The 27818-nt window shown below is 39.5% G+C and overlaps 1 protein-coding gene across 1 annotated transcript in view; it reads left to right on the top strand.

Annotated features, from left to right (window-relative positions):
• Positions 1-27711, top strand: part of PLEKHG1 (pleckstrin homology and RhoGEF domain containing G1) — a 139382-nt gene extending 111671 nt beyond the window's left edge. The window contains exons 8-19 of the mRNA XM_044422818.1: positions 1851-1982; positions 3937-4119; positions 4283-4378; positions 5589-5675; positions 7922-7955; positions 9737-9832; positions 10245-10283; positions 12165-12187; positions 15520-15705; positions 18432-18548; positions 19997-21665; positions 23388-27711. Of these exons, the coding sequence (XP_044278753.1) occupies positions 1851-1982; positions 3937-4119; positions 4283-4378; positions 5589-5675; positions 7922-7955; positions 9737-9832; positions 10245-10283; positions 12165-12187; positions 15520-15705; positions 18432-18548; positions 19997-21665; positions 23388-24454 (3729 nt within the window). The 3' untranslated portion in view covers positions 24455-27711. The remainder of the gene's footprint in view (positions 1-1850; positions 1983-3936; positions 4120-4282; positions 4379-5588; positions 5676-7921; positions 7956-9736; positions 9833-10244; positions 10284-12164; positions 12188-15519; positions 15706-18431; positions 18549-19996; positions 21666-23387) is intronic.
• The last annotated feature ends 107 nt before the right edge of the window (positions 27712-27818 follow it).

The raw sequence follows: 27818 nt of genomic DNA, 5'->3' as shown, positions 1-27818 counted from the left end.
TTGCTTCTCCCTTTTCTATATCTTTTCTTGTCTTTTCATCCTTTCCTCACAGTTGCTACAGCTCCTTCTCTGATGCTGTGTGATCCTAGAGATGTTTGGGTTCACTCTGAGGCTTGCTCACTAGTTCATGCAGTTTGAATCGCACCCTAAACTCCTTGCTGTGAGGCTGGAGAGGTGGCAGATCTAAGCCTCTAACAGAAAACTCAGCAAGAAGTTTAATAACACCCAAAGCAAAGCAATATACATAATGAGTAGGACATAAATGTTTCAGATGGAAGAGCTCAATCTTTCCGGCTCACTCTGAAATCCCCTTCTGTCCCTCTGTTGTTGCTTGGGGATGTTTTGCTGAAAAACCCTGCATAAAATGACATAATTCAAATTAAAAGCAGTTGCATATTTTCCCACTATAATGGTGTAGGCAGCTAGCAATAGAAATCAAATGCCATGCTTGTTTGTTTATTTGCATGCATGATAGAGGAAATGCATTTTATTTCTTTTCCCCTCTCCTCAGTGTTAACAAAATTTCCAGAAATCTGGGTTCTTTTTAATAAGTTTTTCTCATATGCTCACCATTTGATTGTAGTCTAATTACACTTCATATTCCTGAAAAGTTAATTGGTATTGTCTGTGTGCTTCCAGTATCAGCCAAGTCCAATGCTCAGTGGAATTACCTAGCTGTGGTTTTGTAGCCAAAATTAAATGTGAGAGATGTGCATTCAGATAGCAAATGACTTATGCTTTTCTCCTATTAAATGTTAATAAATTCTGCTTTGATAGTTGCTACTGTAATGCATCTGAGTGAGGCAGCTGCCTGAACACCCTTATGACTCACCAAACCACACAGTCTCAGCCAGCTTCCCAGTTTTGCTGACTGCCAGGGAGTGCGAAAGAGAGAGACTTTCGAACACCTGGCATGCCACAATGTGTGGCCCTTGTGTTGTAAGACACTGGCTTGTGCTGTCTTGCCTAGATGAGCCACAGTCACTCCTTTCGGATGAAGCAGAACTGCATTTAAATAACTTTCGATGCTGACTGAATATTTAATGATAAAGCTTTTCCAATAGTGGGGAACATTTCTTCTCTGTGCTGCTGAGATTGCAGCCTTTGTTGTAGTTCGATTTCACCCAGTTCTCCCAATAAATTGCACTTTCCAATTATGCATTCTAAGTAGGGACTATTCTTGGAAGCATGGAGCAGATGCTTTTGATCCCCATTTGGGGTTTATTTGCATGTGCTCAAAGTTTGTCAATTATCTATAAGCTTCAGGAGTGGTTTTCAGCAGAGCCACGGGGAGAGCCCACCTTCCTGCTATTTAACACACACCCTATGCACAATTCTTGTCTGGTCCTTCACTATATTGGCGTAGTTGATTGGGGCTATTGCGAGGAAATCAACCATTCCTGTCTCTGCGTGTTCAAAAATATTTCTCCCCTCTTGTAGTCGCCCTCCCATATAAAAAAAATATTTTTGCACAGCTACTCTGGGTTTTATATCCCTGACCCTGTAAAGATCAAGATAGATCCTTTCCGTGAGGAGCGAGCAATCAGTAGGAACATGGAAAGTCTTTGGCAGGGGTGACTCTTGCCCAAAGAGTTGTTTGTTGGGGGTGGGGGATGTGGCACAAAAGAAGATTCTCTCACATGCACCAACGAGGAGAATGAGGGGCTTAGTGCTGTAGAAATTGCCACTCTTTATGCCAGGTGTGTCTAACTCTGGTCTAGGGTGCTAAAATAGAAGCACTGCAGCTAAAATTAACCAAGATGCAGAACATTAATTGTAATATACCAGCCAATTATTCTTTGTGAGTCTCTAAGAATTATGAATTATTTCTTCATTTATTTCTTTACCAGGAGATAGAAAACCACCTTGACAAAGACACTGAAGGTTATGATGTTGTTTTGGACGCTATAGATACAATGCAGAGAGTGGCATGGCATATTAATGATATGAAGAGGAAACATGAACATGCTATCAGGTTGCAGGTGAGTGAAAATGCAACCCAGCCTCAAATCAATAGCATTTCATCGCTTTACCTTTTGTTTTACATGTATCATGGAATAGCATTTAAAAGCACTTTCTGCTCACACAAATTGAATTCAATCTTTCTGTATTCTGATGCATTGCAAAAAAATTTTGCTACAGCAGTTCCCAAGGAGAACAGAACCCAAATGTAAATTCTTCCTACTTGCCAGTAAATAGAGACCTTCAAATACATTCATAGTTTGGCTGGGCAATACTTATTTTGTCTAAATGATTATAAGTATGACTGCCCAATGCATCCTCAAATGCACATATCCTCTTTCTCAGTCCTTGCACACCTCTGCAGGTATTGAGAACATTCCTGGCCTTACAGTAGCTCAGTAACTGGTCTGCAGCACCATGATACAAGTGTGTGTCTTTAGTTAAAGGCACAGCTCACCAAAGCAGTCTCTCCAAATGCATTTCAAGGCCAGGACTGAGTTCTTGTGTGTTAGAAAGAAGAAAGTTCTTTTAAGCACATGCAAAGTACATTTCCCTTCCTGCCATTCTACATTCCTAGCCAGTTTGTGTGCTGCAAAATAAATGCACATTTGAAAAGTGACTCTTACAGAGAAAATATCTCAGTGTGGGAATACTATCTTGTGCAGAGTGACTCTTAAGCAGAGGCTAACTCCATCAAAACTAATGTGCATAATCTATGGTTAGCTGTACTCAGCTGATGTAGCCACAGTTTACAAACTTAAGGTAACAATTACATGAAATGGAGAGCTTCATTCATTGATACCCATGCAATAGCAGTGTCTGTTTTTAGTAGTATTTATGGCTCAACTTCACATTCTGTATTCTGTGAATTTCTGCAACTACAAAGCATTGTTACAAAGAAAGAATCCGCTTGAATGGATTTATAATATAGTGTAGAAGATTTTCTAGGGTTAACCACTGTGTCTTATTTTGAATAAAAAATCATGTAAATGTGGTTAAAAATGGCTTTAGCCTTTTACATACTGATGAATCATCATTGTGGTAGGATGTTCTTGGGTGTACTGATTAAAAAAAAAACCCAGCATTGAAGCTCATAAATTGATATGCTGCATTTTAGGACCGGCCCAGAGTTCGCAACTCCCCAGCAAACCATGGGTTCTATTTTCCATGCGTTGTTTGTGGTTAGCATTCCATAGTTAAACCATAGTGCAGGGTTTGCTGTGTAATGATCGTAGTCCTTTGGGCTATGAGGGGGCATAGAAGTGGAATTAATTAATTAAATACAGATGAACCCGCACACCTTCTAGTTGTGTGAATTGACATGTATATTTGGAATGTAACACGTAATGTGGGAGCTTCATGTCTAAGCCAGACCAGCTTCTGCGATCTCTGAGATTTGACTGAATACCACTCAAGTTGCCTTCAGTTGCTCATGTCCATAGAGATACTTGAAATATGCCTTACTGAGTGGGCATATTTCAACCAAGCAGCAAGTACACAGTTGGCTGCTTGGTTGAAAAAGAGCTCAGCTCAGCTCAGCACTGCGATTCCAAAGACCATTTGATTGCAGATGCCTCCCCCCACCCCATTTTGCCATTCCTTCCTTTCCCTTTCCCTCCACTTGCAATGTTGTTTTACTCACTGCTGTTGCCTGCTAAGCACTCATTCTTTGTTCCAGTGGCCTCACGCAGCATCCCTTGGGGACTGCATGAAATAATTGGGGGGCAGTGCAATGGGTACGTCTAAATTGGCTCTGTTTCCTAATTTGCCTCCCTGCCAATACTATGGCATTTAGAAATAGATTTCCATTTGTCCATCACAGGATGAGTGCTTTTCACTGTAACTGATGATGAAATGACTGTGGAATTGCTATTCATAAATGGCCTCTTTACATGGCCCTTGCCACACGATGATATCCTGTGAGATGGTTTGAAGTTTTTTAACATGCTTGTTGCATTTCCCTCCCACTTGCAGGAGATACAGAGCTTACTCACCAACTGGAAAGGACCAGACCTTGCTAGTTATGGGGAGCTGGTTTTGGAAGGAACATTCCGCATCCAGAGAGCCAAAAATGAGCGTACTTTGTTCCTCTTTGATAAACTTCTCCTGATTACGAAGAAGAGAGAAGAGATGTTTACCTACAAAGCTCATATACTGGTATGTCAGACTGAACACTGTGTGGGAATTGGCAGTCCATGTGCTTCAAGGAAGAAGAAATGGGATATTTCTAAACCAGCAAAATAGAAAAAACGTTTAATCAAGATGCCAGATTTTCTTTAATGCTCTTCCTCTGATTGACAAATGCTTCTTTCTGTTGCAGTGTGGCAATCTCATGCTGGTGGAAGTAATACCAAAGGAACCTCTTAGCTTTAGTGTCTTCCACTACAAAAATCCGAAGATGCAACATACTGTTCAGGTACTTCAATGTGACAATACAGTGAATGCATTGTGAAGCATGCCATTATAGGATTGTTTTTCTTTATATGTTATACCATGAACTGTCACTGCAGTTTCTATCCCTCTATTCCAAGGTTTTGAGCAGGAAAGTATGTTTCTGTTTTCTTTTCTTTTGGCCCTTGCTGCCATTTTGGAGAAAAATACAGTCATACAGAATGAATTGGCATTACTTTTAAAATACTGAGTTGTGTTTTATTCCCTCTTAGACACATGGAAATGTTCGTATTTAGAAAGCTGTTCTTGTGTCTGAAACTGATGTTGATGTTTTGGAAATCCATTATTTCATTTCATTCTGAATCCATAGGTCAGTTTAAAGGTCTGAAAAACTTCTGTAACTTAGAGAATAAAATAATTGATGGAATTGGATTTGGAGAATGTGGAGAACAGGACTTTTTTTCCCTTACACTCTAAGGCAATATCAAATGCTATTTGCTTTATAGGTTACCGTGACTGAATAATTACTATTTAAACATGGCTTCATATCACACAGTGTTTTGTGTTATAAGTTTGCTACCCATCATTTCAAGTAGTGATTGGAATTGTCTCTGTAAGCAGATCTATTCAGAAATATTACTGCGTAGTTTAAAGATTTATACCCCACCTTTCAGTCAAATTGTTCTCAGCTCTCCCCGCTTCGCACAGCATGCTGTATTGGTTATGCAAAACTAATTATGTGCTCTTCTATAGCTTCATATGTTCAAAGGGGCAGTATAAGTACCTTGTGAAGAGAGAAAGAGGGATAGAGGAATAGCTTTTCCCAGAAAGCAACTGGGTCATGCAAATATAGAGACTTATTATTAAAATGTATTAAAATACTCAGCCTGTTTCCATGTTAGGTATGCTTTGGAGTGTTATAATTTTGTCAAATGTGTTAAATGGTTGTGAGCTACCCTGCATTGCATTTTTGGCAGTAGAAAAGCAGTATAGGAAGTACAGAAGTTAATAGAGATAGAATAAGAATGATGATAAAATATAATAGCAATACCTTCTGGTGATTGGAAGAGTCAAGGGAATTCTAGCTTTGTTTCAGGGAAGCACTGTTCTTTCACTAGGAGTCAGAGCCTGCTTAACACTCAACCAAATGATTCTGCTGGATTTCCCCACTGCATTTTGTTCTTTGTTCATCATATCTTTAGCCATAACCTTTTTGTATTGTCATTTTACAACAGGCTAAATCACAGCAAGAGAAGCGTCTTTGGATTCTTCACTTGAAAAGATTAATTCTAGAAAACCACCCTGCCAAAATCCCAGCTAAGGTAAAATATTAACAACTTTGATTTTGGAGTATTGACTTTTCTCTAGTGAGATGCATCTGTGTAGCCATATCATGACAAATGTGGAGTGCATTGCACAAATCAACCTTATCTTTCAGGTTGCATGTGAGTATTCTTGCAACTCAGTCTGCCTTTTTCTGTCCTCTTGCTGTGAATGAAACAGGAATTATCACACTGACAATACGAACAAAGGAAGAATAGAAGAAGATAAGAAGATGCCTTATACTGGCTTGTTCACATGATCATGATGGGGAAAATAAACCATGGAGCCTTGTTTCCTTGGCTGTGCATGCCAGCAAAATTGACTGAATAACACTTTCCAGGGCAGATTGCTGCACCGTGCGAGCCAGGACAGTGGGGCTTGATAGATTTGAGCCCTCAGATAACCCAACAACAGCCCATGGGTTATTTAAGAGCTGCTGCTGGGTAAATAAGACACCCAGTATATGGGTGTGTCTCTCTCGCTCACTCCCTGTTAGCTATACTGGGGATGGTCAACATGTCTTCTCCCAGATGCTGTGGCCTGCAACTCTCAGCATCCCTCACTAGTTAGGGCTGATGGGAGTGGTTGGCCAAAACTTCAGAAGGAATGCCAGCTATTCAATGCTGTGTCAGATGCAAAGAGCTGCAACTTCATCAAACGCCTCTCCAGGCCTGTCACATCACAGCAGGGACTCCGACTTCTACAAATTCTTCCTTAAGCAATCTTTAGAATGTTTCCAAGTTAAGAGCTTGTAGTATTTCTATCCTGCTTTTTCTATTCTGAAAGAATACTATTAGTTAATAAAATAAAGTAGTAAATTGGTGCTATCTTCAGTAGTACTGCAAAGATTCAAATGCATTGTGGCACTAGTTGTGAGCACCAGTCTGCTCCAGGATGGAGAACCTGTAGTCCCTTAGCTATAGTTAAGGCTGTCCCGCCATCAGCCCTGGCTGATGGCCAAGTTGGCTGGAGCTGATAGGAGTTTAAGTCTCATAACATCTAGAGGACCAGGGGCTGCCCACTCCTAGCCTACTCTATACTCTCACAAATTCAAGATCTAATTTTTGCAAGAGAAAATGCTTTCAGTGATGAGAAGTGGGAAAAACAAGTAAACATTTTTATGAAGCTGCTGCAGCACAATATTGACAGGCAAGGGCAGTCGATCTTTTCATGTCTTCAATCTTCTCAAGGGCATGAGCAGCACTTGTGCTGAGCTAACATCCCACTCAGGCAGGCTTATTGTACAGAATATTGGCATTGCTTTCTTAGATAATAAATATTTGTATGTATTCTTTGATTTTTTTCATAATATGCTATTTTTAGAGAAGAGCAGTTGCCTTTGTTTGGCCCTGTAGACTCATTTATTCAAAATGTGTCTCGTTGAATTAGGTACCACTGAAAGCAATCGGACTCGCATGCACTCGCTGGGCTGCACATATAAAGCCCTTGCACAGGCAAAAGCTTTCTTGCATCTCTGTTGGTGACTGTATTGCTAGCAAGCCCCTCTCCCCACATATATATTGCAATAAACCCAGAACATTAGACTGGATTGAATGCAGAGGAGGCCTGGCTGCTTTCAGTGAGACAACAGATGCTGTCCATGTTTAGCAGTGATCCAGCCCATAATTGTCTGTACTTAGATTTAAGCACTTTTGAGGAAGCACCGTCTCTCCCACATGCAATCCTGGAACAGAACCCTTCTGTCAGGGCTGGACCAAGGAGCTGGATTCTTTCTGTGTGCCCTGAATCCTTTTTATGGATATAACAATAATGCTGACTAGTAGAAGTGAGAGTTGTGCATAGGACTTACAGTGAAACTATGTATTATAAAGCAAATTTAAGGTTACCAGTTTTGTTTTCTGGATAATGCTACTGTAGGAGCAGGGAGCATTGGCTGGGAAGAATTGAGGTAAACGCAAGTGGGCAGCACTTAAAAGTATTTTGCAGCTAATTTTTTTTCACAGCAAATGCCTCTCAGACTGTTCTTAACCTATATTTTTGTTTTATTCGGGAAATAAGTCTGGCTAGTGGAAAAATGGTACTGAGAAGGTGCTTATTTTGGGAGGGGGAAGTGCCCATCTGCCATTTCTATTTTATAAATCCTCCTTGCATTCACATTTTCGTAACAAACACTGCTTTTGGGACACAAAGGTTTGTCAAGATTCTACCCAGTGTCAAAGATAAATGGGCACATGTATTAGATCTATGTAATTCATGCTATTTGTCTTCTATTGTTTTTTTTTAGGCCAAGCAAGCAATTCTTGAAATGGATGCTATCTGTAAGTATGTTTTGTTTAAATAATTTGCTTTCTTATTTTTTTGAAATTGGTGAAAGTAAATAGTGTGAAGGAAAAATATGTAGTAGCCAACAGGATATAGAAATATTAGTTGTCCCAAATATGAGTGATTGATTCCATAAAGGAAACCACGGCCTCGAAATGCTGAGCAGGAATGTCAAGGACAGGACAATTTGGAGGAGATTCACTCATACGGCCACCATGAGTCAGGCACTACTTGATGCGACAAGACACCAACAATATTGGCCACCATGCTCTCTATTGCTATTTCATCTATCGCAGGCTGAAACTTCCGTTTGCCAGCTTTATACAATACTGCATATATGCGTTCTGAATTATTCTTATTTCCATACATTAAAAAATCAAACCTCAATATCCTATACTTGTTTGTCAGCAACTGTGTAAATAAGCACTGGTGGCCAATTAGGATCCTTACTGCTGGTATCAGTTTTATTCAGTAACATAAACACTCTGAATAATATGAATAATGCAAAATAACGAATACTAATTTGCCAATGGAACAAAGACTGTCCAATAGTTCAGATGCTTTTTAATCACTCATGCCACTATAGAATGGTTATATCCATTGTGGTACACTGGTCTGCAAAAAAGAGTTCGTTCATGCTAGAGAGGCTGTGTGTTAGAGCTATTTTTTCACATATCAAAACCATTAGAAAAGGTTTTTTCCCTCCCCACCCTTTAATTACATCCCGTTTTCCAGTGGCACAGTGCACAGTCTCTACTGCTGTTTGACTCTTCCACTGTCGTATTTTGTCAACATGCTCAGTAGTGCTATTATCATGTTATTGTATCACTTTGAAACTGAAGTGAAATTATTTTTTAACCCTATTAAATGAATTTTTGACCTTGTCATTATTGAGATTTAGTAAAATTATGTGATAGGCAGTTTTGGCTCTATATGCCAAAACTCTCCCACACTAGAGACATTCCAAAAGAAACTGGACAGCCATCTGAGTGGGATGGTGTAACGTGGTGTCCTGCAACAGCAGGGGGTTAGACCCGATGGCCTTCATGGCCCCTTCCAACTCTACTATCTATGCTTCTATTTACACGCAGATGAATCTTTTATACTGCAGGAATGTTTTGACAGGGGCATCTCTCTCTTACGCCCAAAATGGGTGTAGGAGAGAGAGAAGGAGCTGGCTTCACCCTGTGGAATAAGGTCTGATCCTGCCTGTGGTTTTGGCCATGGTGTTCCCTTGTGTGGTATTCTCTATTTCCCTGCATGAGTGAATGACAGCCATAGGGTGGACCAAAGCTATCTATTAGGTCGTGGCAATAAAAGTTTCTTCTGTGGTTGTACCAAAGGTCATGCTGAATAGCATAGAATAGCATATTAGATAATCTAGCGTGGTTATATTAGTTCATCAGTAATATTACTTAGTCAATAAGTTGCCACATGCCTCTTCTATTCTTGTGAGTCATTTACTTAGCTGAGATACACACTTCTGGAACATCAGCACCCAAGCCAGGTAGTAAGTTTGCTTTAGTGCTTGGGCCACACTTGGCAAAGCCATTCAGTAATATGACAGAAAACCAAGGAGTGCTCTTGGACACAGTGAGAAAGCAAGCTGGACCTATTCTCAAGTGTCCCTAGCCATTAAAAACCAACCCTGCTACTGTCTGTAGGACCATTATTTTATATCTCGGTCATACTTTAGGAAAATACATAACTCCAATCCTAAGATGCTCCTCCATATGTTAAAGGAAACTTAAACAATAGTTCTCTGATTTGTTTCTAGACCACCCAGGTTTTCACTATAGCCCAGAAGGAGAAATAAAAGCATCAAGTTTTTCTAAACAAGGGATCACCCCACAGAGGATGAGAAGGAAATCAGGTAATATCTTGGTGGCATTAAAAAAAGAACCTCCTCAAATCAATTTTTTAAGTTTTCCACAATGTTTGTGGATGATAAATATAATTAGGTTTAAAGAAGTTTATGTGAAAGGGGTATTAGATAGTGTATTAATTAGATACAGATTTAAAACTAAATCTAGAAATCAGTATTGGGCTTTTCATTCAAATCTTGTTAAGCAATCCAAATAATGTTAGAATAACACTAGAAAAGGTAATTTTTGCATAGAATAGAATATATTAATGGTTAGGACAGTTATCTATATTACACAGTTATCTGTGCTGGCTACTATTCTTATTTGTTGGTTTAAATATGTTGTTATTTTTATAATATTTGTTTTATAATAGGTCACATGATGGTATAGCTATATTAAATAAATGCGTTTTCTCTCTAGAACCTTCATCCAGAACTCATAAAATTATAAAACCAAGTGGTGAGTATCCTCATATGTAATATATTTTATTAATCTCCATTCCATAGAAAACTCATGCTACTTCTGTAGCAAACATTTTCAGAAACCTGGTGTAAACAAATGGCAACCTTCAAAATGAGAGTGAGAATATTACAGGTTCTCCAGACACTTGTCATTACAGTATATCCAAGAAAGACTATGAAAGGAAGCTGTAGCATGAAACCACTGAATGAGAATTTGAGAATTTTATTTAGTTGAATTCCTATTCAGGCAAAATATTTATTTTTTTATTTTTATTTTTCGATTTATATCCTACCTTTTTCCTACAAAGGGCTCATGGCAGCTTACATCATTCTCCTCCTCATCCTATCCCCACAACAACAACCTTGTGAGGAAGGTTGGGCTGAGAGTTTGTGACTGTCCCATAGTCACCCAGTTGGCTCCATGGCTGAGCGGGGACTTGAATCCAGATCGCCTGAGTCCCAGTCCTATGCTCTTAACCACTGCACCACACTGGCTCTCTAATAATATAATATTTAGTGGGATTCAATCTATAATTGCAATAACAGCCACTTACATTTTAGAAAAGGTGTAAAAATGAGCATAGTAATGTTGAACACTATTGCTAAAATTAGTAAGCATTATTACCAGTGACCATTCTTGGTACTGGTTCATTCTTAATATACATTTGGCTGTACATAGACATGTGAAAGATAATCCTATGGTTCCCTTGCACCTCATGGCGTTTTGGCTCCATAGTTTGCAAACTTTTTTCTCTGTGCTCATCTGTATTTGCTGTTAACTTGGCTAAAGTGCTTCTCTCTACTTGCTCTTAACTGGTGGAAGTGGATTTAATCCATCAAAACTGCTGCAATCAAAAATAAAACCCATATCGTTTTGTTTAAAGAATAAGGGAAGCAAAAAACAAGAGAGACTGCAACTGGTCATTGAATGTAGACATTTTGTTAAGATGCAGCCACGTCACTGGTTCTGTTTGCCTCTTGGTGATAATCTTGCCCCCTTTCTCTCTCGCAGTTATTGGAAAAGGATGAATAGCATCCTTCACTGGCTCTTTCTGCCCCTTTCTGAGTCCCTTCTTACTCCCAAAGATGGAGCAGTTTCTTACTGAGAAAAAGGTCATACATAAGTGTCTATGCTTTTGACTCAGTCCCTGTTGAGGCCACTAAATGCTCACTAGATTGCCATAGGAAAATGTGGAGCTCCAGCTCTGACCTCAGGAAAGCACTCAGAAGTCGGAGCTGAGGCCCTGAAATCAGCATGTTTCCTCTCCATCCTTGACGCTGGGGCAGCTTGTTTCTGTGCCTCTTCAGGGCCAGGGTGGGGAAGGAGTGAGGCTTTGCGGGAATGAGGAATCTCAGCGGGGCCTCCAGCTCCTCCTCCTCAGTGGTCATCAGCCACTCGCCACTGAGCTGATGTGGTGCAGTGGTTAAGAGCAGGGGTCTGGGACTTGGGCATCTGGGTGCTAGCCCTGCTCAGCCATGGAATCAACTGGATGACTCTGGGCCAGTCACAGACTCTCAGCCTGACCTACCTCACAGGGTTGTTGCTGTGGGAATAAGATTGAGAAAGCAGGAGGAGAAGAACGATGCAAGTCTCCTTGAATTCTTTAAAAGAGAAAAAGCCATGATATGCATCTAATAAACAAACAAATAAATAAAAATACATGTGTTGGAGGGTGGAGGAAAGCAAGATTGTCTCCTTGCTTGCAAGGAGGAGGGGCTGAGGCTGCCTTTCTTTGGATTCCCATAGTCTTCAGAGTTTTCAGGGTTACGAGCCACCACATTGGACGAGCCCTTAATTATCCTTTGTTATCACTGACTCTCCAACATTATCAAGTGATTTTTCAATACTTAGCATTGTTTGTATTTTTCTTCATTTCAGAAATGGATTCAGACATGCAAAAGGTAAACTATATACAATATACAATGATTGAATTACATTGAATGCTTTGACTTCATCTTGCTGCAGGAAACTTGACACTGTGAACCTATAACACTTAATCTTACAAACGCTTTTCTCCACCAGCTATTTCCCCTAATAGAGGTGGTGGGGACAGTGGTGGACTAGCTTGCTTTACTTCCACAAAGTTGGCGGTAACCACAACAGCTGCTAACCCATTAAGTTCTGTTACAACCGCTGTTTATGTTATTTTCCTGAAAACTTATCTCATGCTGGTCAATGTCTATATATCACCCTGTTCAAAAAAAAAAAAAAAAAAAAAATCACTGTTAATTGCTAATTGGGTAGAATTTGAGAATTATATTGACTCTCCTCAACTGTCAGATCCTGATACAGTACTTAACATTGGTGGAGATTTCAACGCTGTTGATGATGTGAGCTTGTATAACCATTATGAACAAATTCTGGAGTCAGATGTTTTCCCAGTATGTGGTTTCTCTCAGTATTCCAAGGATATTAGATACAATTATCTAGTGTTCTGCTTAGTCCAGTTTGTAAAAAGGAGAGATTTGATTGTTTTAAATGGTACAGCAAAGGGTGATTGGCCTAGAGAATATAGCCATTTCACTGGTTTTAGAGATAGTATGATCAATTATGCCACAATATCTCACGTTGTGTATAAGTACATCACTAAGTCTGAGGTTGGTTTTAATATAGAAAGTGGTCATCTTCCTTTAACAATGATACTAGCATGGCCCGAACATAACCGATCTTATCCAAAAACCCAACACATCTCTAATGCCAATCTAGTGTAACTACTGGCAGAAGAATTAAGTGGACACCAGCTGTGATTTGCAATAATTTGCATAATTCTACATATGGAGGACCTATTAGCCATCCATGCTGCGATCTTACTACTTCTGTGTCTGAGGCCATAGATCTATATAATACTATGACTGATAGATTGCACTACCAATTGAGATTTAATAGGAAGAATAATGACTCAAGCATCTTATAGCTGGTTTGAAAATGAGTGTAAACAAGCCAAAAGACAGCTGGTAAGACCCAATTTAAATAGAGGTATTCCAATTGCGGCCTTTTGACTAATGAATATGTTTCCCTTAGACACAAGTATAAACTTCTGATAAAAGGAAAAAAAAACTAGCTGAGAAACAAGCATGACACATGTTGTAAAGGCTTCTCATTATGGGAATACCTACCTATTTTGGTGTATAATAGCAGGTTTGCGAGGAAATGGTTGCATGGTCCCGCTATGCACTATTGGACCTAATGAGTGGATGCAGTATTATTGCTTACTGTATCAGAGGCCTGATGAGGATACCACCCAGTTTATGGAAGCTCTAGGAAACTTACCAGAGTGGCCACCAGTAAAACTGGTTGAGGTTAAGAACCTTATTCTTCAGCTAAAAAGTAACAAAGCACCAGGCATTGATTTTTTGCCTTGAGAAATTCTGAAATCCTATATTGATTGATGAGTCCCCCTCCTGGCAGTTTTATTCACATGGATTGATTCAACATGGAAACTGCTTGGAATACTGCGTTAGCTGTTCCCATATTTTAAAAAGGCCTCACATTGGATCCAGCAAATTATTGCCCAATTAGTTTGCTATGTATAAATGTAATAAATTATATGCAAGACATCTTTATTACAAGCTAATTGACTGGATAACTGATGAAAATATGCAGGCAGATGAGCAAGCAGGATTCAGACTTGGTAGATCCATGGTAGAGCGCTGCTTTGTGCTAGCTAATTTAATTGATAAATATTCAGGGAGACCAGGTGGTGCTCCCTGGAGCTCCCTGGTATGGAGCTTTTATCAGTCTGAGGAATGCATTTGACTAAATTTCCCATACTAGGCTCTGGGACAAATTAAATCTTCTAACTATAGACAACTATAATCTCTTTTTGATTATATGCTTATATAACAACACTTGGCTGAAGTTGTGTTGTACGGACAACTCACTGGATCTGTGCTTTGCACAAAGGCAGTCAAACAAGGCTGTGTCCTGGCTCCTGCATTATTTAATCTATATATAAACAACATAGTTAAGAACCTAAAATACATATAAAGAGTTCTTACATTTAGAATAGAAAATAGCATTAATACTTCCTGTCTTTGCCTGCCACCTGGTGGCTTTCATGGTCTTAGTAGACTTTCTGTTCTGCTTTGGAGTACATCTGGAAATCTCTACAGGAAAGGCAGAAATCTTTTTTGATGCCTGAGGTAGAAAATCCAAGAAGATTTCTCTCTCTCTCTCCCCATCTCCCTCTCTTTCTCTCACACACGGCAACAACCCAGCTAAGATGTTTTCCTATGCAGGCACCATTAACATGAAAGGAAATATGCAAGAATGGGTGGAGATAGAATGTAGATGGGTCAGGTATGTCTTATTTCCAAGTCTGTCATCCATTCTATCATGCTGGTTTTAAGCGCACAAGACAAAACGATGGGCATTAGAACCGGCGGCTAGGAAGCAATGCAATTATAGATTCTCCAGCTGCCTTTAAGTTCTGACATTTTACTAGACATGGTCTCTTCAGAGCCCTACTAAGCCACATTTTTCCTATACCTATGCATTACTTTCTGAGAAATGCAGGCTCAGGTTTTTAATCTTTTTGGAAATTGGCCATGACTTCAATGTTTTAGACATATACTACAAAACACTGAAGAATGTTACAATCAATGTTACATTCGATTTCATCAATGTAAAAATCAAATTAAAGCAATGAACTCACATGCCATCCAATGGATAAAGGCAAAGAGAGTAAACATTTTAATTTAGTTTAAAAATTTATGTATGTCTCCTAAATAATGGAAATGAGCTAGCAGGAAAAAGGACAGATATGTTCATATTGGATAGTGAAGCAGTTATGAAGGAGAAATTAGTAAACAAAGCTGTCTAGATGCTTGGAAGGAGCAATGGCACAAATTCATGACTTAAAAAGGCACAATAGTACCAACTTGAGTACAGCAGAGGGGACAAGAATAATGGCAAAGACAAATGTGATAGACAGGCTTTATACAGAAATGTAAGTTGTATGAATGAGTGTTTGAGAAAGATGATTTAATACAGATTAACAGAATAGAATAGAAACAGAATATATCATGTGTTCAGTGTATCAACCTCCTCTTGTCCATAAAGAATCTCCTGAAAAAAATGGGTAATTTAGATATGCCTTGAATTGTGATAGGAGGGACCTGATCACCTTGATAATGCTACATTGGTAGACAATAATAATGCTACATTTCATTGATAAATGGAATGCTTACTTTACATTATATTATATTAATATCCATTCGTCTCCCATTCACAGCGGATCAGCATTGAAGGAGCCTTGCTGTCTCAGGCTGAATCTCTCCTAAGCCCCAGGAAGACACTTTCCTTGAATCACAAAGGGCTAGACTCCAGTGAAGTAGCCTACAGTAGTGATCGAGAGGATAATGCCATCACAGGTGGTGCAGATCAGACTGATGCTGATGATGAAGAAGAGACGGAACAGGTAACCTCCTTGTTTTATTTGAGAGAAATATCTGTATGTGATCTATAAATGCATAACTGTGTCCCGACGGGAATGTCAAGTATAGGTAAATAGTATTTTTGTTATAGTTATCTATACTCCAGTTTATGATTAATATCTTCACTTTGACAGATGCGCTGAGTAATTATTTCTAAACTTCAGTATCCAAGTGTAGTTAGTCATTCAAAGCACATAGTAGGAACTTCCAGGACTTGCCACTGGTCTTTCTGCTCTCTGCTAAATGACCACCCTCCCAAGTTTGCTCCAGAATTCTCTTCCACTACTGCACTAGGAGCAAATGCCTTTCACAAGGGGCAAAGGACTTCTCTGGAAAGCACTTCCTGTTGCTCCCTGAAACGTTGTGATGAGACGAGGTGATGAGAATGTGGAGGCAAGCAGATGGTGAACACAGGATAATGTTTGAGAAAGAGCAAGGGGGTGGGAAGAGTGAGACAAAGAAAGGTTAAGGAAGATGGAACAAGGAAGGGGAAAGAAGAGATTTGTTGTTGTTCAGTTGCAAAATCATACCCGACTCTTCATGGCCTCACGGACAATATTCTTCCAGGTTTTCCTGTCCTCCACCATCCCCTGGAGTACACCCAAGCCCACACCCACCTCTCCAGTGACCCCATCCAGCCACTTCAGTCTCTGCCATCTCCTTCTCCTTTTGCCTTCAATCGTTCCCAGCATCAGGGTCTTTTCCAATGAGTCCTTCCTTCTCATTAGGTGGCCAAAGTATTTGAGTTTCATCTTCAGTATCTGGCCTTCCAAAGAGCAGTCAGGGTTGATGTGGGACAGAAAAGGGGAAGGCTTGCCTTCACCCTTTCACTGTGCCACCTCCATCCTACCAAAAATCATTGCACATCAACACTTGTGTATAATTATACATAACTGTCATTTTTATATAAATATCGAAAGTCTTAAAACATTTTCAAAGGCAGCCCATGTATAACATATTGCAGTAATCCAAATGGGGTTACTGGAACGTGAACAGCTTGCAAGACTATCTCTGTCCACATGGGGTCATAATTGGTGCACTGAATTAGGCTGTGAAGAAATAACCCTTTCTCACTGGGGCAATGCCACTGAAACGGACACAAAATGGAGATACGCCATGTAGATTTGCCCACATTCATGTCTACTACTACCATAAATCAATACTCATTCATTTAAAAGGTTCCCATTATATAATGTCATTGGCCATGAAACAAACATCAGAGGTACATGTATAAGTAGTATTTTATTAAAGGAAATGGAATAAGAAAGTTGAAAATTTGTGGATACTTTACAAAGAAGAAGTTTATGTTGATACTTTTACTGCCAGTCCAGACTATGGAAGCTATTATTCCTTGCCCTAAGCCAATTCCCCTATCAAACTCCACTGCAGTAAGCGCTTGATATTTCAGTAAGGTTTGATGTCTGCTTGGGATGGATGGTTTATTAAACTTCTCTTGAAGTCTTCAATCTGGTTGGTAGATGCTCTGCCGTCATACCTCCACCAATTGATACCTAGGCTTTGATTCTTCCTGAAGGCTGGTTTTTGAATCTTTCTCACCACACTTGCCGGCCTCCTGATGCTCTGCCTGCTTCCAGCTTGATTTCCCAGTCTAGGTGCTGTGGTGCTGTCTTCCTCAGGCTCTCAGTCTTCCCTGAAGACACTCTTCTATTGATAGGTGAATCTCTTCCAAGCAAAACTCAGACAAAACTCTGTAAGATGCCTTTCAACAAATCCTTCCGTTTGCTGCTGGCAGAACCTTCCAGCCAATCAGCTTTGGTGTGACCAGCATTCTGTCATACTACTCCTGTTGCAGGTCAGAGCTAAAAGCCATCTTTAGACTAGCTATCTTCCAATCAAATGGTACCAAACTCTATTCAGCCATACTCTAAATAAGAAATACGGCCTGATTTTAACAGCAATAGTAACTGTTTGTTCAGCCCTTATGTCTTGATACTGAAACCAAGCATAACAGTTCAGCATATTAAACCTTTTGCTCACAAAAAAGTCAGTTGTATACATCTCAGGCTGATAAAAGACACTCTGAGCCACCTTTAGAAACAGTGATGGATCTAAGAATGCCCTTGAACTGGGCATGCCTTTAGGACAGGGATAAGGAATTGCTGTGCCAAGGAAGCAATTCCCCATCCAACCCTTGGAGGCTTTGTGTACAAGGTAAACATTACCTTGCTGGAAACACAAAGCACCCCAAAATAATATCTCCATCTTGTCTTGATTGAGAGTCCATGTTCAGGAACACATCCATTGTGTTCCTTGCCCAAGCACTGGTTCAGAACTTCAACTACTTTACCTGCATTAGATGAAAGAAGAGGAAGAGTCGGGTATTATCCATGTATCGGTTACACCTGAGCCCATAACTCTGCATAACTTGGTCAGGATGCTGGAAAACATGGAGGCATAAAATAGAACCCTGTGGACCTTTCTGGTACATTCATTAATAATGTTTCCAGGATGCTCTTCCTAGAGTCCGCCATCTACCTTGTAACAGGCAAATTCACTGTCTTCTGTGACAAAAGTCACATGTTCTTAATGTTTTCTGACTTCAGTTCAGCTTAAGAAATGCCATGAAAGAGTCTTTTCCACTGCAGATTATAATACAATTATCTACTTGTTGTTTTTCAGACTTAGCTTTGACTGCCCTTTCTATTTAAAGTACTGTGCGTCATAGTCTAACAGTTTCTCTTTTCTGCAGAGCATACAACAAAATTCACAGCAGAAACCAAAAGGAGGCCGCAAAAGACTAAATAGTCAAGTTGCTGAAAACTTTGAGAAACGAAGAAGTGTTAATCTCAGCAAATATGAAATTCAGGTATTTCAAAAGCTATATGATCCTTGAGTATCCTTATTTATGACATGTCAACTGGATGAGGTGATAAAATGCAAAGAAATAAAACAAACATTGGATGCAAGACAAGACCTAATAAAAAGGGAGGCAAGAAGCTTTCTGTATCATTCCACATGCATAACCCTATCCCAACTATTCCTTAAGGTATAGAGGATTAACTAGTCTCCTAACTACTGATGTGGAAAAAGATTGGTGATGGAGTCTTGACAGTGTAGCTAATGCTATAAGTAAAGTGGGAAGTTGATTAAGGTGTGTATCTACCCTTGCACGGGTCTTGATTCTACTCAGATAACAAATTTCATTGTGGTAGCTAAGATGACTCACCGGCAGTCCACTGCATGGTCAACTGGAAAACAGGCTTGGAAAGGAGCCTTGCAGGCAAAAGTTTCAGAAGAGCCCAGGGTATTCAGATAGTCAGGAATACTGCAGGAAATAAGGAACCCAGCAGGCAAAAGAGTTAGACTAGTCTTGCAGATACTGCAGGGTTAGTAAAATAGGGTCCCATACAGCTAGCCAACAACAGATGGCAGACAAGGGACAGGATCCTTGGCACTTTAACATATAACATTTATGTACTGCCTTTTATCGAAGACCTCAGTTCAGTTTACAAAATTAAAAAATGAATGAAACAACAATAAACAATACAAACAAACCAAGTAGTAAATAAACATACAATGAATATGGTTTACATTATTTATGGTGTATTATTACTACTACTATTAATACCTGTTGAATGAAAACATTGGTGCTTAAAGGGCAGCACTGTTGACATCAATTGTACCCCCACAGGGAGGGCAGTTGATAACTGAAGCGCTAGTTACAAAAAGCCATTCTCTCCTGTACATATAACTCTCAGCTCTGATGATGATTTATTGAAGAAGGGCATTTACTTAATAATCTTAGCATTGGAAGTTGCTATGGAAAGAGGTGTTCACATTGATTAATGAAAGTCAGATGAAACTCCCTCTCACATTTCTGTAATTGTATTTTGTAGGCCAGTAATTCCCACACTCTGTGCTAGAATACATATTGGTTAAACAAATGTTTTGGTGTGGAATGCTCTTACTCAGCCACAACCTTTTCTAGGTTATTCTGTTCCATTTCCTGCTATGTTCTGTTCAGTCTCCACACCCACCACCCCACATTCTGTCAGCGTTCTGTGCCCTCGCAACAACCTCTGTCCTCATTCTGCTGTTTCTCCCTGATGCTTCTGTGCACACACACCCATTGTAATTCTGGTACCTTCAGATTTACAGACACCTCCCTGTTATGCATGGCTGATGCACTATAACTATATAAGGACCTGCCCTTGGAGAATTAAGAATTTAAGGTTTATTAGCATGTATGGTGATGATTCTGCATGTAGGTTAGACTGTAGGAGTAACATCTTGCTGTATTTCAAATCTTCACAGAACTCCAAAGAGCTTGCAGATGAAGCATCTTCCCAAGTGAGCACGAAGCTTCCATTTCCCAGTGGCGGAGGTGGTCAGCCATCTCAGCAGTTTGCAATGCAAAATGGCTCATTCATGATGAATATTTTGGGCAGAACAAATGCTGTGAGAAACATCTGGACAGACCATCAGATCCGACAAGCTTTGTTCCCGAGCAGGCGACCTCTGCAAGAGAATGTAGAAGATGAAGATGATTACCAAATGTTTGTGCCATCAGAGTCTACATCCAATTTAGCTTCTATGGCTAATGAAGAGAGGGTCCCATCAGGCCGCCCTTGCAGCTGGCATGTAGGAATTGGTCATCCAACTGATGTTTCCAGTTCTAACTCTCACAGAATAGTGAGGCGAGCCAGCAGTGCTGGCGAAAGTAAAACTTCTCCATGTGGTTCAAGATACAGAAAAAATGATATTAGTCAAAATGTTTCTTGGAATGAAATGAAAAACTCTCAGAGCAATATGGACAATCTGCAGGTGTACCCAGAATCTTCAGAAGAACTGACTATTGATGACATAGATCATGTGTATGACAATATAAGTTTTGAAGATTTGAAATTAATGGGTCTCGCTCGAAGGGATGAGACAGACCGTGCCCCACAAGGGTCAGCTAGAGACTCACTCTATGAGACTCAAGATCAAGAAGTGACTTTCAAGAAAAAACAAGGATCTCATAGCAGGACTTCCATGCTGGACAAGAATGAAACTATTCCCAGGAGGGGCACTTCTCCTGCAAGCTCTCTTGATCTAAGGGTCAGTGAGGAGAATGTTTATGATACAATAGCCCTCCCAGAGCAATCATTGCTGAATTGCAAGTGTCATAATCTTAAGTGTTCCAAAAAGAGAACTTTCCTGGGTCTTGAAACAGATTTTGCATGTTGTGACCACCTCCGGAAATTTGTTTCTGAAGAAAGCCTTCAATTCAGTGAAGATGAAAATCCATATCATTATGTTCCAGTAGATCATGAATATTTGCGCTTAGCAGATAGCTCCTCAAACTCTGATTCACATTCTCACAAGTCTGCTGCAGATAAGTTATCAGAGGAAGTAGATGAAATCTGGAATGACTTAGAGAATTACATCAAGAAGAATGAAGAAAAGACCCGAGATCATGTCCTTGCAGCTTTTCCTGTCTGCAAAGATGATATAGACAATAACTCCTCTAGTGGAACAACTTGTGAATTAAATAAAGATGTGGAATATTCTCTCTCTACTCTCTCCCTGCCACAAACACCTGTTTTCCCCAAAACTCTGCCCAACAAGGTAGCCAGGTTAAGTGAAGCCAACCTTAAGTATGAAGAAGCAGCCTCATGTAAAGCAAGTTCACTGGTGAATCTCAACAGAACTTCAGTTTCCAACGAGATGGCTTTTGTAGACAGCCTTTATGAATCAGCCAGTAGCATTCTGTGTGGTGCAAATACAGAGAGTGCTGACAACGAATTGGATACTGTGGATAAAACTAAAAACCGGGTCTTTATGATGGCAAGACAGTACAGCCAAAAAATTAAGAAGGCAAATCAGCTCTTGAAAGCAAAAAGCCCAGAGCAAGAGCAATTTCTGAATCGGCAACAGAAATCAAGGCACAAGGATTTAGCAGCCATTTTGGAAGAGAAGAAGCAAGGCGGTCCTGCCATTGGTATGTTCACAATGTTTTCTTCTCATTCTTAGAAGTATTTGAATGTGATAATGTCTGTATGTATTTAGTCTATTAATATTTCCTTGAATTAGATTGAGTAAAATACAATTCATATAGATGTGCCATTTGTTCTTCCATGATGATTAAAACCTATTTTTACTTGGTCTAGCTTTGATTTAGCTGATTTTAGTTAGTGGCTCTTAAATAGTCCTTACTTGTAGCCAGACAAACTAGTCGTTGGAATGGCCATAGCAAAGTCATATCCCATGTAAATCTATGGACAAGGCTGTGATTGAATGGTTACTTTTGAGAACCCCTAGCTTTAATATTTATACTGATATTACTTCTATTATATTTGTATATCACCTTTCCCCCCTTTCTGTAGAACCCTCCTGTCTCCATTTTATTTTTACAATAACCTTGTGAAGTAGGTTAGGCCAAAAGTCGGACTGGCCCAAAGTCACCCAACTTCATGGCTAAGTGTCTCAGATCTCCCAAGTCCCAGTCTAGTGCAATACAATTTCACTAATAAACGTTATTAGAGGATAACAGAAGAAACAAATTTTGCTTATGCTTGCTTCAAATAAAGCCAGGAATCGCACCAGTATCCTAAATTTGATTTATTGAGTACAATTCTGGTGTTAGAACATTGCTTTTCACTCTATAAAGTGAGAGATTTCTACACTGCGCATGGATGCAAGAGCAGCCTATCTATAGAGCAAACCAAATATTTCCTTGGGCAGGGATAGGAATAAGCAGTGCCCAGGTGCTGCCCTGTGCACTCATTGGTGCTGCCACAGTTGAAATCACAACTTCTACATTTACCTCCTTTCCTTACTTAACAAATTGCAACTATTAATACTTCCAGAATTGCAGCTTCTCTTTCTGTCTCTTGTTCTCTACTTTGCATCCATTCCTTAAGGAAAACCATGATATTTTATTGTCATTGCTATAGCCAGGCCTACCCCCTCTCTAGCTTTCTCCTCTACCCCCTGTAGTAAAAACAGTGGAATCATCAATCCTTCCATCACAGTATCCCTTCCTTGTAAGAGATGCTGTGCCTTATAATGTAAAGTAATGCCCCGTCACACTGCTCTTGCCTGCCCTCTGTCCCAGCAGCTTACACAGATGCTACTGTTACAATTAGCAGTCACAGAATATATGTGGTATTGCAAGTGGATGAGAGAAATAAAACAGAATGGAAGGTGCAGTAGAATTTAACTAGAAAAAATAGTGAATATCCTGGAAAGTAAGAGAATAAATAAAGCAAAAAAGGAAAAAAAGAAAAAAATGCTTTCTTTTTGGGTCTGGCCCACCTAGTTGCCCAAAATAAAAAGCAGCTCTCAAGAGAGCTGCCACCTGAAAAATTTTGGTATCAGAATTTCTAGGATGTTGGTGCTCAGCTGTGGAAATTTCTTGCAGACAGTAACTGCTTCTGCCTTTGGAGAAGGTACACAGAAGTGTCTTAGGAGATGCTAGCTGGCTAATTTCCTCTATATGCCAGGGGACAGGACAGAGAACTTCTGATTTTTCCATCCAAGCCTCCTGGAGCAAAGGAGAGAAAGTATGACAGTTTAGCTCCCACCATGATTGGGAACCTATGTGGTGGGGTTACCTCTGAAAGCACCCTTACTAGCATTCAAGTTTCACGTTCACTTATGAATGATTCAGTGTATGGAATTTTCTTGCATCAGTCGTATATTCCATCTCTTTTTCTTTTAGGCGCCAGAATCGCCGAATATTCACAATTGTATGATCAGATTGTTTTTCGGGAGACCTCACCTAAATCACAAAAGGTCACTAATCAGGAATCACCAGCCATAAGGTATTCCTCACCAGTGTCAACATCTCAGTTAGCTGCTGAATGCTTAAAAGCAGAAGACTGGCTTTTGCACTCAACATACAGTAATGAAGAGCTCTCTGACTTCTCTCCTTGGCCAGATGCCCCACACCTGAAGTCCAAAAGCCCTCCTTGCGAGAGGAGTGTAAAGCAGGGCATGAAACAGTTGCCAGCAGCCTGCTCTGTGCCTTCCCTTCAGCTTCCTCTTCGCCCACATGTTTCTGCACAAAGGTGGAGTGCTATTATAAGTCAGCCTAACAAAGAGAACATGCATCACAGCCACATCTACAATTCTTTGGGGAGAAAGGAAGGCAGTGCAAAGGCGCAGATGTACGGCAGATCGCAGTCATCTTCCTCAATTGTGGTCAACAAGACTGTGGAATCAATCAATTATCCACCTGAAATGGGTAAGAAGCAGTTGCATTCAAGCAGGAACTTTCTCTCTGACCATTATCAAGAAACAGAGCCAGGTGCCTCTTCAGGCCTTTCAACGTGTGATGACACCATACAGATCCCAGACAATTTATCTGAAATGATTCTGCAAGATTCTCAAAAAGTTCTAAGAGTTAACAGAAACTTGCTGTCAAATGCACAAATAGCTACCCAGAACTACTTTTCTAATTTCAAAGACACTGATGATGGAGAAGGCGATGACGATGACTATGTTGAGATCAAATCTGAAGATGAGGGCTCTGATTTAGAGACTTTCTACAACCAAACAAAGCTGTCGGACTCAAAACTAAATGCACATTCGTCTCCTCCAGAAACTGTCAGTGGCCAAAATATGCCCTTGGCTTCTGCTAAGCCATCAGACTCTTTCCTGAGCACATGTAGTGATTCAGATAAGTTGAATGACTACCTATGGCGAGTACCTCCTTCTAATCAGCAGAATCTTGTCCAGTCCTTAAGGGAGAAATTTCAGTGTCTTAGCTCAAGTAGCTTTGCTTGATATTTTATAAAATTTCTGATTGTTCTGCCTTAATGCTGAGAAAGTGTATAGTAGGACAATCAGTACTCGTAATGCAAATTGTAGCATCCCTATTTTTAACTATTGTCTACTAAGAGAGTTAAAGTGGCCGGGTTTTGCACTGTTGAGTAACTGAGTGATTTGAGATAACAGGCTTGTTTTCTTTGCATTTTTTTGGCATTTCTCCTCATTGTAAGATAGTGGTGACCATTACATATGAGAGCCAGAATTCTGAATTTTGTGGAAATGCAATGTAAAGTAATGCTAAAACAGAAGGTATGGTTAGGGGGCTATAACATACGCTGTGATGTGTGCAGTATCTGTGATAAGAGTATTCTAAGATCCACTCGCTTACTTACTGAGGTATGAAATACTGTGACTGGATTGAGGCTTATTAAGTGTCATTACAATTTCTTAAAATTTCTTCCTCCTCCTGTCCACCTTTCCGAGCAACTTTGATGAATAAAATGTGCAGTTGTCGTACAGACCAAAATGGAAATTGTGGGATCATGCAGAAAAAGCTTTCAAAAGCACCTTTCGTTCTTAATTAAAGCCTGTAGAGTAACTGGAACTCCATATTTGGGAAATGGCTTGCAGGTGTAACGCCCACTGGCAGTGTGCTAAACACCATCTAAGGGTGTTTCTGGCCCTTTTAGTTTTTCATTTCAATTTATGATGCTTTTCTTTTATTTCAGTATGCTAAACACATTCCTTTTCTTGTTTTAGATCATGTCTCCCATTTATTACGTGGGATATCCATGATCACTTTGTAGCCCTATTCAGGTATTTGACACCCATGTATACTGAATGCATGACTGGATTATCAGGAATGTGTCAGCTAGCCCTATCTCCGAGCAGGCACACCCAAGCTGACCACGTCGCCCAGCCAACATGTCACTGGCATCTCTGCATTTATTGGATGTCCTCTGTGAGGACACACATTCTGGTTAGGCAGCGTATCTTTGTGGAAGGAGCCCCAGCCCATCAGCCCTCTTGAGACTGACACCAGTCTTGCATTGGTCAGGCACCATGGCCAACACAACTGGCCACTGGGGGGCAGAGCCCTATTGTGCTCAGTAGTTTTGTCAAGGTTTCACTATCCATGGGTCCTAAATTCCAAAATAGGGGTAGTTCTTGCTGCCAGTGCTGCTGTGAATTAAATTCTTCATTGCACAGCTTTCACCTGGATTACTTGAAAAGATAACTGTGCAAATACATGACATATAGCCAGTTTTCTGTTAGACGTGAATGACAACATAAATACAAAGCATAATGCATTTTACCAAGAAGGCTTCTTTCTTATGCATTGTTTCCACTTTCAGTACACTTCACTCTAGCAGTTTTCTCTAACTTGGTGCTTCTCCAGATGTGTTTTGACTACAGTTCCCAGAATCCTGGAACTTGTAATCCGGTGCATCTGAAGAACACCAGCTGGAAAAAGCTGTTCAAAGTACAGTAACGTAAGTTTTAAGATGTCAGCAGCTGCCTTTATAGATGCTTTTAACATAATCCTCCAACTGACATGTATATATATTTTCCTCTTCTGAAATGAGTACAGAAGAATTCATGAATGCTGAATTACCCCACAGCTACATACAGATGCTTTTTCATTGTGGAAAAACTATGTCAAAAATATAGAGCTTTTCTCTCAGTTGTAAGGTGAATTTAAATGCTCTCTCCTGGTTTAGCAGAAGAGCTGACTATAATGCAACCCATGTCTAGTAAAATGAATGAGAAACATTGTAAATGTATACAGAATTAGCAAATATCAATTTTATTTAATAAAACAAGTGAAATAATGTAAATAATAGTAATAGCAAAATTAAATGCATTAACAATAGGCACATTTATTTTTCTTTGTACTGGAAAAGGAAATTTGTTAACCAGATAAACTAATGAGAACTCAGTAGAGACAAAGTTGGAATTTATAATTTGTAGCTTTGTAAGGAACAAATATTAATATGTATTGGGTACTTTTAGACTTGCTGGAAGGGAAGCAAGATGGTGAAATTCACACATGATGAAGAAAAGTTTGAGAAAAGATAATCTTGAAACCTTTTATTTAGTTCATGCTTTGTTGGTAGTTTAGTTCTGTTGTTACTCTCCAGTGCTACGAATTGTCAAAAAATACCAGTTAAATAGAAAGTTACTCCCAACTTTTTTAAAAATCTAGATTTTATAAAATATGAAGGTGAAACCAAAAGAATGCCAATGTTCCTTTAGTTTGAATTTTATATGTTTACCTGGCTAGTGAACTATTGGAGATGCCATGCGTTACTCTGAAGACAGCATTTGCTTTGTGTATTTCTTCATATTGTAATCTCTGATTTGGAAGGTTACATTTATTCTGCTTCCCTTATCAGTGGAACTATTTTAGTATTTTAAAACAAATACCCAGAAAGGCTATTTCTTGGTACTCAAAAGGTGAATTAGCTTGTGGAGGCTTCTACATCCACCATTGGGGGCTTACAACCCCATTTCCTTTGTATATTTATTCTATTCATAGCAGTGGGCAGCAACAAAAAGGATAATGCAAGGATACTATTTTAGCTATTACTAAAATGGAAACAATAGACCCAGAAAATATGCTTACAGCAGGGGATTGATACAACCTGTGTTGCAAACTGGGTAGGTCTCAGGATACCCATTGTGATCCCATATTATTAAAATGGATTTTTCTTTGGAAGATGTGTAGCTCTTCTGTATAACTTTTTGTAGGCAGTTTTATTTTAAACATTGTACTATTGCTTGTAAAAGACTGTTTTTTTAATGTTTTACTCATTCTGTATTTGTTGGTAGTAGCTGCACTATACTACTGTACAGGGTTCAAAATTCTGGATGGATTCACACTGTTTCCTAGTTTTTGCATAATTTTAGTTTTTATTTTCTATTGGTAAGAGACACAACCTCTACGTTGCACTTTTTCATGACTCATTTTGTAAGGAATATGTAAAAAAAAACCTGTATGTACATGTAGATGATGTCATAAGTAAAGCTTTTCTCATTTTTATGTTTAAAAGCTGAGTTTAAAGCATGCCAGACCTGAATATATGTAAGTAAAATGCTGCTTAGAAAAAATAAATTTGTTTGCAGGAAATTATTTAAATAATCTCCATCTTTTTAATAACTTGCTTCACCTGCAGCACCTACTTTCATGGATTCATCACAATACAACTACTGATTGTGTGCTTCTGTCCCTCCACCCCCATTGGAATGGCTAGCCTTGATACCATGAGCCTATTAGCCATCTAGGATACTCAAAACAAGACAGTGGGTTGGATCTTCATGTTCACAGAAGGAACCAAATTCTAAGCCCACCACCCCATGTAGATGTTTCTTCTTCCTT

This window comes from Varanus komodoensis, unplaced genomic scaffold, assembly GCF_004798865.1.
Source record: "Varanus komodoensis strain SLA01 unplaced genomic scaffold, ASM479886v1 scaffold1, whole genome shotgun sequence".
Lineage (NCBI taxonomy): Eukaryota > Metazoa > Chordata > Lepidosauria > Squamata > Varanidae > Varanus > Varanus komodoensis.
This window is presented reverse-complemented; position numbering and strand designations above follow the sequence as displayed.